General features: G+C 37.8%; 1 protein-coding gene across 1 annotated transcript; it reads right to left on the reverse strand.

Annotated features, from left to right (window-relative positions):
* Window positions 1-207: 207 nt before the first annotated feature.
* On the reverse strand, window positions 208-12,970 carry LOC138003130 (uncharacterized). The gene is made up of 6 exons (XM_068849089.1): window positions 12,709-12,970; window positions 6,287-6,356; window positions 5,178-5,255; window positions 3,470-3,595; window positions 1,968-2,092; window positions 208-351 (listed from the first exon to the last, which is right to left on the reverse strand). The coding sequence occupies exons 1-5, from the start codon at window positions 12,868-12,870 to the stop codon at window positions 1,971-1,973; spliced, it is 558 nt and encodes a 185-aa protein (XP_068705190.1). The 5' UTR covers window positions 12,871-12,970; the 3' UTR covers window positions 208-351; window positions 1,968-1,970.
* Window positions 12,971-13,278: the final 308 nt, after the last annotated feature.

The following is a 13,278-nucleotide window of genomic DNA, read 5'->3' on the forward strand; positions in this document are numbered from 1 at the left end:
ATCCCCAGTTGAGAATGTTTTAGGTAATGTTTCAGTGACTTGATTGTTTCGAAAAATCTCAAATATTCTTGGAGATCACCACGATAAAATTTGAAATTTGTAGGCAACACGACATCCCAACGGATAATTCACGTACTCTTTGTTGACTGCCCCTGGATAATTTGAGCAAATAGAAGAGCAACTTGCAAAAAATACACTGACACCAGGTCTCGGCCATTATCCCTTGTTTTATTGTTAGCATTGAAGTGTTACATTCTACCCGCAGATACGAGAAATTAATAAAATCATTCCATTTCCTTGGAAGCTTGTGACATTGTTCGGCGTGTTGAGTTGAAAAAACAACCCCTGCTTCTGTGAAAAAAAGAAAAAAAAAACTAATAATAACAATAAATGAAATAAAACTATAACGACGGAGGTTTGCTAGAGCCCCCTTCTATCTGTCTGTCTGTCTGTCTCTATCTATCTTTATGTGTGGTAAAGAGTATAAAATGTTAAATTCTCATTACTGGATAGACGATTTCAAGTGCGGTTAAAAATTAAACGGATTTAACAAGATCATTTTGCACGACAACCTTCATTAGGTATAACCTGTAAACATGCTCTCTGCTTGGGAGATTCGTCGCTCTCAAGATACGGGGTTTGGGGCGAGCGGGCGAAAGGAGAGCCCGGCTACAATGGTCTCTATAATATTTGTGATTTTAAGTTCATATTACTGATTAGTCAATTACACTGTGAAACTGCAAAACTACCGGTAAAGAGAATTCCCTAAGTGCGCTAAGAGAACAAGAAGCAAAGCCATTTCTTTCTCTGCAAGGTTTCTATTCTCCACTGTATGTCACGTGCTTTAAAAAAAATCTCTCAACGTGGGCACGTGACCTTACCGAGGTAACTGTACCAGCATCAACGTTATCATTATCTTTGTCTTCTTTATTTTTATGATATAACACTGAGCTATATGTAGGCAAACAGGTAAATACTAGCTCCCAGTTACACTCTAGGGAGAGAATTGCTCTGACATTGACCAGCAAATGGCTAAACGATTTTAAATTCAATTAACTCTCAAAATTAAAACATTTGAACTATGATGAATCTTTTATCTTCACTACAACCGACAGGGAAGGTATACAATCTCAAGCGTTAATATTGACTAATGGAGCACTTCCGATTAAATCTCATGGTCTACTTAGCTCAAACCAGCAATATTCCGTGCTCATAGCCGGTCATGTTTTCTCGCACCGGGCGGGATAAGCAAGTCAGGTTATTATCAATATTATTTTCGTTTTCAACGAAAAACACTTGCTTCTCGCATTTTCTTGCCTACGTGTTTCGTTACTCGACTCTTCCTTATGTTATTACTAAGCAGTTAAGTAGCTTTTGTTGGTATTGTTAAATTTCATTATTATATTTATTCCAATGTTTAGAGGACTCCTCCGAGCTTATGCCATGGAGTATGCAGCTGTTCTGTCATTTTGTACTCACGGCGTTTTATGACATCGATCTATTTTTGATTGACTCTCACGTGAAATTAGACAATTCCTACTAATCACAAACCTCAAATGACTAATTATTAATACCCCTGGGATTTCCAATTGTCAATTGCGCGAGACAAATCTCATTTAAAATTCGTCGTATAAAAATATCTTGGTACGTCACATAAACCGAGTTGTATAATCCTGGCTAGAGTGCCACCGCTATCTAAAAGAGGCAAACGTTATTAAGGCAATGCCGTCAGTGCGTGAATTGCAATAATAGAAAAACAGCATAGTAGGAGTACAGGCACGGATCCAGGATTCTGAAATGGGGGGTGAATTTTGGTAATAATGTAATAGAACCAAAGCCTGGTTGAGGTGTTTGAGGTCTGTGCAAGAAGGGGGGCTCAGAAAAAGGGGAGTAAAAATTCACCCATTTCACCTCCCCTGGATCCGCGCCTGGATTAAATAGTTGAGTTGCTCCTATGATAAACTTACCAATCAGACAAACAAACAGGCACCACATGTAACAGGGCAGGCCCTTATGGCCTCAATATTGGTTTGACAAAGACCTTCATGTTGTAGTTGTTTACAATCACTACGGCTGTCATGACATAAATGATCTAAATATATCAATTAAACAGACAAGTACAAAAATGTTAAGGAGACAATAACAAAAGAAAATGTGTCAATCATAAAATAAATATGCTTATTAAATTTTCATCCTCTGATAATGCATTTCGCGTACTCTGATTGGTTCACTCAATCTCGGTTATCGGCTCATATACCTTGGTTTGACCTTATATGGTAAATGATTGCGTTAAGCTTTGCTAAACTAAAAATGTTTTCGTCGGAATGCCAAATTTCTCTTTGAATAAAGCCAAAAAGGAGAAAAAAACTTTTATTGTGGAAAGTTTGGATCAATTCCGACGTTTAGAAGTACGCGAAAAGGCAAGAAATGTTTTTGTGATGAGCCTGCGTCTGTCTGACAACAAGGTATTACACAACATCTCATCAGTTCTCAACAAGTTTTTTTCGATTTCGCTCGGATTTGCTCGCTTTTTCCGCTCGTATTTCGTTCTTCCAAATTTTTGGAGTTGAAGGAATTTAATAAAACAATTATTCCATTCGCGCTTGTTGGATATGAGACTGGTTATAGCCAACTCGGCGCTACGCGCCTCGTTGGCTATCTACCATCTCATATCCATCGCGTGCTTGTGGAATAATTGTTAAATACACCTATATTTCTGCCGTACAAATTGGCCTTCTTCAGGGAGACTAACGTAACGGTTTTTAGTCACCCTGAAGAGGGCCGAAATATAGGTGTAAACTAAAGTTGTGTCATCTCTTCATTTGTGGTATATACTTTACGTATCTATATATTATTTTAAGGCAAAGAATTGAAGACGTCATCTGCTATAAAAGTGCGCAATGGTTGAACCAGAGCTGCGATAAGAAGATACGCAGAGATGAACTAATTCAGTTACATTCATTTGCTAGTAGGAGTTTTAGACTGCAACTACCAAGCATAACGAATACAATCTGAGATATAGTAATTCTGAAGATTTGAAAAGTAATCTAGAGTTACACGATGGAAAGAGATTGGCCGAAAACTGAATGAGCAATAACATTAAATCTCGCTTGAACGAGTCAGATGTTGGCCTATATGTCTTTTTCGCATACTCAACTAAAAGTTTCCGTTAGGTCTTTGTATGTTTGGATACTTTTACTACGAGCTCATCGTTTGGTTGAAACCTCTTACTTGGTCTTTAAGCAGCACTTTTTTTGTTTCCATGACATAAGCTCCTTGCAAACACCATTAAAAGGTTGCCCAACAGTAGTACTATATACTGATACCAATACGTTTCCTTTTTTATAGGATAGACGTTGTCGTAGTATTAAGGTATGGAACACAACTTCCTCTAAATCTAAAAACCTTTTGGAGCCTCGTTAAGGTTGCTCACTGCTTGAGAGTTTTCACATAAAAGCGTTTTACTTACTGCATCCACCACACGTCTTCAAACAGTAGATATACACGCCACTTGGGTCTGTGTTGCAGTATCCCGCTTTCCTCCAGTCTTCACATCTGGAAGTAAGTTCTCTGTCCGCGCAGACAGGGGTCGCGCCTGGTCAAGAATAATTTGTCGTTTTGCATTAGTGATTTTCGACAATAAATGGCTCACAGTAAAAAGGTAGAAAACGCAACATGAACAAAACAATGAAATTGCAATAAAATTATATTTATCAAGGATACTAGGAGGCCCCCGCTAAGCGATAAATTGTTCAATTTAACGAGTTGACGCCAGTTTTATGCGTCTGTCCTCTTATTGATGATAAAATGACGTCATGAGCCGAAGGGTTAAATGGATTGAAAAAATTGCAAACACTGAAATATATGCCGTTTTTTAAACTAACGCAATTTATCGCCAATAACTTTTTTCTTACGCTCATTGACTTCTATTGAAAAATGATGCAGTTTCGTTGGCTACAAGTTTGACAGGTTCAGTCACGCCACTAACTTGCTTAAATGAAAAACTCAGTTCAAGAATTTAAATGCGATCAAAAACCCTTTTGGGCTTGTCATGTTTGCATTAAAAGCCGTTCATCGGAGTTTAGGAAGCCGACAAGTGACCATTGATTGTATTCCTCGTCGGTTTTGGCCCTGGCTGCAGCATAAAATTTTCGGAGACTTTCTTTGAGCTCGTCCTCGCCCAATTTGAGCAGGTTCATTTTAGTTCACCCTATTTCTTGTCTCGAGCACCACTTCCAAATTAAATCGAAGGTACTTGAAGTCTTTTAGTAAACTACTTTCAAAGAAAACTGATATGTGCTTAATGTGAATAAAATGGCTGTTAGCGTCGTAAACGATGGTAATAAAGCCGAAACGCGGCTGTTAGTCAGTTTTAAACTAACCATGCTTCGAGCAACTCAGCCCTGGCTGATATTATTGCTTTCTGTTGCATTTTTCAGCTCATCTAAGGCAGACATGAGCTAGCTCTGAATCAGAACACTCTTCATCAAACGTCTAGATTCCTTCTTGAATTTAAGTACACCGAACTAAAATCAAACAGTCCGCTAGTCCTCTATTGCCAAATATTGCCACTGTCAGCATCGCATAAATTAAATTTTTTGTGACTGTATTCTTATTGATGATGATAAAATTTAGCCAGTCAGCGCACGAGAAATTGCTCAGTTATCGTAAAAATAGTGTTTGATCGAACATGTTTGATTGTTTGGCCGCGTATCTCGATAAATGTATGATTTTGATGAAAACTTTTCATCCAACATTTTGTGCGATAAAGAAATATTTAATCGTTAAGCCGCCCTGGAAAACACAGCTCATTCGTTCGTTCAGTAGCCACTTGTCAGATGAACCTGTTTTTGGAAGCAGAACTGGCTTCATTTTCAAAAAGATTAATTAATTTGAGACTTCAATTATTCAACTTATGTTCCTTTGCAGTGATGATATGAATGTCTCTTGCAAATTCTTATATTTCTTACTCCCTTTGTACTGAGACTTAAGCATGGGCGACGAAGTCATTACCTACGGTTTCTTGTATAGTTAAGGCGCCAAAAAGTCTCTCAAAAAGATTCGCAGAAGGTGAAGGATAATAAGTAAAGACAAGCTAAAAAGCTCACGAACACATCACAAAACATCGTACATTGAAAGTACGAATTTATAGTGCATCTAATATTAAGTTACAGTACGTTTTGGAAGATCGGGAATATAGTCTTCCTTGTCAGTCTTCAGCTGATCCGCATCTTTGAAATGAGTACGCGCCACACCTTCAACAAAAAAGAAATACAATAAACTAGACATCAAAATAACGATTAACAATCAACGATAAACGAAAAGGAAATTATTGATTTAAAATAATTTCCTTTTTATTAATTGTTTTAAAATGTTATGCATGTTAACTAAGATTATTGCGTAAGTTTTGGATGAGTTGCAGCCTACGTGCATGTAGGCAGGTATAAAGTGCGAGTCCATACATCAATGCATGAGTTCTTCAGTCTGCGAGTACAGACTTTTGTATACTGATCATCAGAGGAACAGTACAGTACTGGCTGGTCAATCTCAGTCCATCTTTATAGAAATGAAAATTTTTTTTCAGACTAACTAAAGGTGTTCGTTTATAGACCGTGCTAAATCCTCGCCGTTTTTAATCATCCTTGATAACTTGCTCTTTCTCGTTTGGTCAATTATTTTTTTATTGATTTATTTACCTTTATTAACCTTATAATGTAAGACAATAGTGAGAGTCTTTAAGAGGCTAACGTTACAGAGACAATTTACAATATTATGACGAAAAGGCTGGGAACTGCGAAAAGATTCAGGATAATGGGTTTTTCTCTTGCTCCCTTTTAAAAGAAATATTGTCCAGTGTAGTAATCATGTTTGGTAACGCGAAATCGAAAGTACATTACAACTAACATAGAGCAATCGATATTTTTTTGAAGTCGTATACTAAAAAGTGTTCCATATTTGAAAAATTTCAGTCCATTACAAGCGACAAAAACATATTGGTGAAGAGTCCATTCAGGCTTAAAATATAGCCAAAAGCCCAAAAATGATTCTGCAAACCTTCATTTTTTTTATCTTTACGTTGACTTTCAAAATGAACTGTTCTCGACTTAATATTACATAATAATGAAAGTAAAACTAATTGGATACTGTCCATTCTATCATGAAATTGCACTGCATCAGATCTTGTGTATACGAAAACCGAACCAGCTCGGTCAACCGCGTTCACGATTGTGCAACATGTACATTGTAGGTATAATTTTCGTCTATGAGTGAGTGTTGCCATACTTACAATGTTGGGTGATGTACATAAGCGCCAACAAAAGCAATCCACACTTGAAAGGCATAGCTGGCAAAGGTATCTAAATGAAAGACAGAAATGCAACCAATTATATCCTTGGCTATTGCGATGAGTGGTGCTGCAGTTTTTATTGAGGGCTCACCCTTTAAATGGAACTCTTAGGCAATTTACAATTTAAAAAAAAACCCAAAGTTTAGTTCAAGGTAACAGAACCGAAGGAAAAGAACCTAAAATGCGAATAGACCAAGTTCATTTATCTTACAATCATCTTATAATCACTAAGACTGAGGCTTACCTTCGCGGATTGAAAATGCAAGGAGTTGTCTTCACAAGAATCGCAAACAAGTAAAATGCTTTGTGTTATAGATAGGATAGGGGCTCCACCTTTATATCATAAAACTTCTCATTATGCATGCAGCAGTGCGCAAATATCTTCAATTATCGGAACTCTTTTATCCCCGATGAAGTATAAAGGATGGAAACAAATAGGCAACTTGGTTGAATGCTCCTGCGTGATACGTTTGGAAAGTTATGCTTCCCTTCTTTGTCTTGTACTGGATGTCTCATAAAACAGCTTAATTGTTATGCATGCAGCAGTGCGGAGATATCTTCAATTATCGTAACTGATTCATCTACGTTGACTGCCAGATATTTTTTGTCTAATGATGCATACCGACTGAGGAACAACTGCACGCAATGTTTTTTAAATCATCAAGGGCGTTTATTACTTATGTGAGTTGTCTTCATAAGAATAGCAGCAAATAAAAGGCTTTGTCTTATATTGGATGGAGACTCTACTTTTATATCATAAAACAGCTTAATCATAATGCATGCAGCAGTGCAGAGATATCTTTAATTATCGGAACTCTTTTATTCCCGATGAAGTATGCAGGATAACTATGACCCAATGTCTAATGATGCAAACCGACTGAGGAACAACTGCAGGCAATGTTTTTTCAAACATGAAGGGCGTTAATTATACTAATGCCCTTCTTTATTTTGCGAACAACAAATTTGTTATGATGTCTTCCGGTTGCAAATGAATAGACATCTTGGTTCAATGCTCGTGCTCGATTCAGTTGGAAAGTTATGCTTCCCTACGGTCCAGTCATTAAGTTCTTATTATATCTTGTTATAGCCATTCAATTTTCTCAGAGAAGTATGATATCTAATTTAATTGTTGCTCTTTATATAGTTAATGAAGTCTATGGAGGCACAATGTCATTCAGTAGAGACTCCTTTACTAGAATAGACTAAAACTGATATACACAGAAAGTTTTCAATCATTCAGGCTATTTGTCACAAATTCTTTTAGGAACATTCTAGGTACATTTGAGATGTCTTCAATTATCGAAACTCTTTGATAACAGAGCGTTCAGTAAGTTTTTTAGTAGCAGGCTGTATTGGATAAGTAGGCGCCTTGGTAAGCGAGTGCTGAAGGTCATTTCCAGCATTTTCCAGGAGGACTCACTGCGTGAAAACGAAAATATTCTTGAGTATTCTAGACTCGAATATGTGATTGTGGTGCAATAGAGTCCTAGAGTATTCAAGGCACACACGATACGTGACGTACACCTGGAATATTCGTATCGAGTATGGTGGAATACGCTGCGTTGATAATCATTCGTGGATTTTCGTAAGAATATACCACACATCTGTCGTGCTCCTAGAGTGATGGCGAAACCTTCGTTAAACGAGTTTTATGAAAGAAGGTAACACTTCAGGTGCATAGCATTCTCCTGGAAGCAAACTTTACGCCATGAATTCAAAACATGTGCGATCTGCGCGTGTATACGTATTCTGACTACACTAACACGAGACATTGAAAGTGAAAGTTTATTGAGGATGCGCCCGTCAGTCATCAGATGTACAATGTATCCTGATACAGACCTTTAGAAGTTACATCTGTTGTTTCTAGGAAATACAAACAGTGCTACGCCAGATACGAAAAACCACTAAAAAACCACCCTTTAGATGTGGCCAAAAAATATGTGGAAACGTATTCCCCATCTAATGCAGCAGCACAAGACCCCGAGGAAAAGGTACAACTGATCAATATACAAAAAATACAATACAAGATAAACTCTTTCATACAAAAATTGCAAAAGAAAAAGAAAATCGAGCGAACGCGACGACTGACCTAAATCTCCCGCGCAAAGCCTACATATTCCTAGCACATCCCATAACAACCCGCGAACCTCTCAATCGTGCCGTCAGAATAATAATAATAATAATCGACATCGGGTTCGTATCGCAATGCCCGCACGCCCAAATCAAAGCCGTAAAAGATCTCTTTATTTCTACGTGCTTTGCAGTTATGGGTGTTGGTTGCTCGGTAAGTTTCTTCGCTGTTTTTCAAAGGTAATTGAGGTTTTGTTGATTTATTCAAAGTTTCACTTGCAAATATGACTAAAGCTACTTATCTGAACATCAGAAAGCTGTGAAGTGGTGTGTTTTGTAGGAAACAGACACTGCCAATTCGCCCCGCAATTTCGGGCTATTTTGAAGTTTTGACCCGAAATTGCCTCACACCCACGTTAGAATACATTGTAATACAAATGAGAAAAACTTGCCGTGAAAAGGGCTGTTAATTAAAAGTCATCTTAAAAACGATTTTGATGATTTTGTCTTTAAAGTAGTCTCGTTTGGACGCAATTTGTTGCTTATTCTCGAGAACGAACAGCGCTCAAACTGTAAACAGTTTGGCGCAGTTTTCAAGATGCACGCCCGGTGGCGATCTATTTGTCTGTCCTCTTATTGACAATGAAAATTGGCCAATGAGCGTGCGAGAATCTCTGCAGTTATTGTAAAAATCATTGACCCCTGTTTGGCTCAAATGAACCAATTGAATAAAACGACCCATTGGGATCATTTGCGATTTGGTACCTCAAATGGATAAGTTGCTCCAATCAAAAGGAAAGGAAAGTTTGTATCATTTTATGAAAGACTGGGGACAAGTCAAGGCGAGACGGTTGCTCTAAAATGACCTAGTTGGCTCAAATTACCAATTGGTCCCAAGAGAAAACAAAAACAATGCTTATGCAAAATTTGTGGGGACAAACAAAGAGTATTGTGGTATTTTCCGAAGTGGCCTATTTCTGAACCTGACATGTACTTATTCTTATAACAAAGCGGTGAACAAAAGTGAATATAATCACTTTTGAATAATTATACAATTTAAGTGCCACTTTATTTTATTAATCGATGTGTCCATTTATGTACAGTGTGCTCTACTTTAAACATTCCGTGACATCATAAATTATAAACAGTAAAACTGAGCATAAAATACGATAAAAAACTAATAGCTATTATTACATGTAAAAATCTTTCCTAAAAAGAAAAGTCTAGTCTAAATCTTAGCATTTTGCGATATTCTCCCAATAATTAGTTTCAGTTCCTTTCAGGATTTGCTCCTCTCAGTTGTTGACTGTAATACATTAAGTTCTGGAATTTGTCCAAAGATTTAAATGCCCCTTTGATTTGGGTGTGCGGGCGTTGCGATACGAACCCGATGTCGAGGCATGACAGACTCACAACCACATCAGATCAAGATGTTGTGCCTGCCTGTCGGCAAGCCAGTCCAAGCTGAAAATCGCATGGCATCACGTCTGATACCCGCGAAACATATACGGGCTACGGGACATTCGTAAAACGACACGATAAGAAATGCGTCCTCCTTCGTCGGAACGCAAAAAGTAAAATTGTTCTGGTTAATGAACGTCTGCACAGTCGTGCTCCTGCAATATGCCCATATTCCGGGGGCACCCAACCATAATCTTCGGTGAAATATATGTTCGGAAGAGTCAAATTGTTCCAAGAATTTCAGCTCTACGTTGCCAAACAGCTATAAGATATCTTTACTAAAACATCACCTAAAAGATTCGCAACAAGCTGTTAAGGGAAAAGCACGGTAGTCCCTTACGCTTTTGGAAAGGATATTTTTGCAATTTTTGGCACTTAAAAAGGTCACCTAGCAGTTTCGGATGAGCAAATGGTTCGCTGGGAAGTTTCTAGAAGATATAACGTCCAGCTAGCAATTTCTAAAATGAAGATATCAATCCCTACAATTTTCGGACACTTCAATTTTTAGCTAAGATATCCGAACAGATCAAATTCATCTAGGTGACAAAACATCTTTTTAGGCAGTCTTTAAGCATTACAAGGCTTTTGGCTTTATTTGCTCGCTGGGTGCCCTTGATATTGGATAAATAATTTCCAGGTCTACGTCACGGTTGTGCAATTCATGAATACTCTAGAATTCTATAGCTTTGCCGTCAAGATCACGCATTCAAGGATAAACGTATACACGCGCAGATCGCACATGTTTTGAATTCATGGCATACATTTTGCTTCCAGGAGAATTCTATGAACTTGAACTGTTACCTTCTTTCATAAAACTCGTTTAACGAAGGTTTCGCCATCATACTCTAGGAGCACGACAGATGTGTGGTATACTCTTACGAAAATCCACGAATGATTATCAACGCAGCGTATTCCACCATACCAAATGCCATTTCCGAGCGTTCAAGTTTGAAAATTGGGGAGTGTGCCGTCAGACCCCACTAGACACTCGCGCCTTCGGCACTCGCTTACCAAGCCGCCTACTTATCACAACACAGCCTGCTACTAAAAAACTTAATGAACGCTCTGTGATCAAAGAGTTTCGATAATTGAAGACATCTCAAATGTACCTAGAATGTTCCTAAAAGAATAGACATTTGTAACAAATAGCCTGCTTCATTGAAAACTTTCTGTGTATATCAGTTTTAGTCTATTCTGGTTAACTTAAAGGAGTCTCTACTAAATGACATAAAAGATCACAGATTATAGTGCGCCCAGGCCCCACACGGTCAGTCAGAAATAGTGTTGCTGCTTCGCCAACGCTTCGCAGCAATAAGAACTTAATGACTGGACCGTAGGGAAGCATAACTTTCCAACTGAATCGAGCACGAGCATTGAACCAAGATGTCTATTTATTTGCAACCGGAAGACATCATAACAAATTTGTTGTTCGCAAAATAAAGAAGGGCATTAGTATAATTAACGCCCTTCATGTTTGAAAAAACATTGCCTGCAGTTGTTCCTCAGTCGGTTTGCATCATTAGACATTGGGTCATAGTTATCCTGCATACTTCATCGGGAATAAAAGAGTTCCGATAATTAAAGATATCTCTGCATTGCTGCATGCATTATGATTAAGCTGTTTTATGATATAAAAGTAGAGTCTCCATCCAATATAAGACAAAGCCTTTTATTTGCTGCTATTCTTATGAAGACAACTCACATAAGTAATAAACGCCCTTGATGATTTAAAAAACATTGCGTGCAGTTGTTCCTCAGTCGGTATGCATCATTAGACAAAAAATATCTGGGAGTCAACGTACATGAATCAGTTACGATAATTGAAGATATCTCCGCACTGCTGCATGCATAACAGTTAAGCTGTTTTATGAGACATCCAATACAAGACAAGGAAGGGAAGCATAACCTACAATTTATATGATGTTGCACAATCGTGAACGCGGTTGACCGAACTGGTTCGGTTTTCGTATACACAGGATCTGATGCAGTGCAATTTCATGATAGAATGGACAGTATCCAATTAGTTTTACTTTCATTATTATGTAATATTAAGTCGAGAACAGTTCATTTTGAAAGTCAACGTAAAGATAAAAAAAATGAAGGTTTGCAGAATCATTTTTGGGCTTTTGGCTATATTTTAGCCTGAATGGACTCTTCACCAATATGTTTTTGTCGCTTGTAATGGACTGAAATTTTTCAAATATGGAACACTTTTTAGTATACGACTTCAAAAAAATATCGATTGCTCTATGTTAGTTGTAATGTACTTTCGATTTCGCGTTACCAAACATGATTATAATTACTACACTGGACAATATTTCTTTTAAAAGGGAGCAAGAGAAAAACCCATTATCCTGAATCTTTTCGCAGTTCCCAGCTTTTTCGTCATAATATTGTAAATTGTCTCTGTAACGTTAGCCTCTTAAAGATTCTCACTATTGTCTTACATTATAAGGTTAATAAAGGTAAATAAATCAATAAAAAAATAATTGACCAAACGAGAAAGAGCAAGTTATCAAGGCATTACCAGAAATTTAAGACAAAATGGCGGACGCCCAGACTCGACCCAGACCTTCCGCTCTCCCAGAATGGCCGCCGATCGTTATAGAGAAATGTATGAAGAAAATTGAACAAGTGGAAATTTCAGATTTAAAGTGGCATACACGACATTTGCCGACCTCTAAATGTAAAGTGTACGTACCATATCATTATTTACGGTAGTTTTGGTCTCTCGAAAGTTCGCCAACGTGCCGCCAACAACACATTTTACGAACGGCTGTTACAGTTCCTTGAGCTCTCTAATTCTTTCAAAAAAGCTCAGAGGTGCCTACCTTCCCTCCACATTTTAGAACATTTCGTTGATGTGAATCCTTGGTGCCGACCTCTCTAATCGTCGATCGATGTTCAAACTTTAAAACGTGATAAAAATCAGCCTTTATCCATTCCCCAAATTGCCGCCCAAATTGCGATAAAAGAGGTAAAAATACATCCATTTCTGCGATAAAAGCGGCCCAAAACGCACCACTGCGCTTATTATTCCTTGTGAAAAGTACGGTTTCTGTCTCCAGTTTGTTTTGATCGCCATCTTTACAGGTGGGTACTTCATATATGATTATTATTATACAGAATATCGCTGGCTAAGTGTACTGTGGGCCCTGATTTTTGAAAATTATTTTTACTCTGCCAAGTCACACGCATGAAACGAAGTTGTTTCTTCTCTCTAAAATCGTCATTCGAACAGGAGCCCAGACTCTAGTTTCCCCTTTTTCATTCTCCCTTGTATTGACAACCTCAAAAAAGAAATTAAATTGATTCAGATCGATAGTGTGTTATTTCAGTCCTTGTTTTTTCTATGTACTGCTTTCTTTATGCCGCCATCTTGATAATTTGAAACCGCGTGC

This window comes from Montipora foliosa, chromosome 5 (genome assembly GCF_036669935.1).
Source record: "Montipora foliosa isolate CH-2021 chromosome 5, ASM3666993v2, whole genome shotgun sequence".
Classification (NCBI taxonomy): Eukaryota; Metazoa; Cnidaria; class Anthozoa; order Scleractinia; family Acroporidae; genus Montipora; species Montipora foliosa.

Bases quoted from the DNA above. Each gene is read 5' to 3' on its own strand.
- LOC138003130 (XM_068849089.1), bottom strand. From the start codon at position 12,870: ATGGATGTATTTTTACCTCTTTTATCGCAATTTGGGCGGCAATTTGGG. The intron at 5,256-6,286 runs GTAAGTATGGCA...TTTTTGTTGAAG, and splicing joins TATGTACATCACCCAACATT to GTGTGGCGCGTACTCATTTC. The intron at 3,596-5,177 runs GTACTGTAACTT...ATTCTTGACCAG, and splicing joins TATTCCCGATCTTCCAAAAC to GCGCGACCCCTGTCTGCGCG.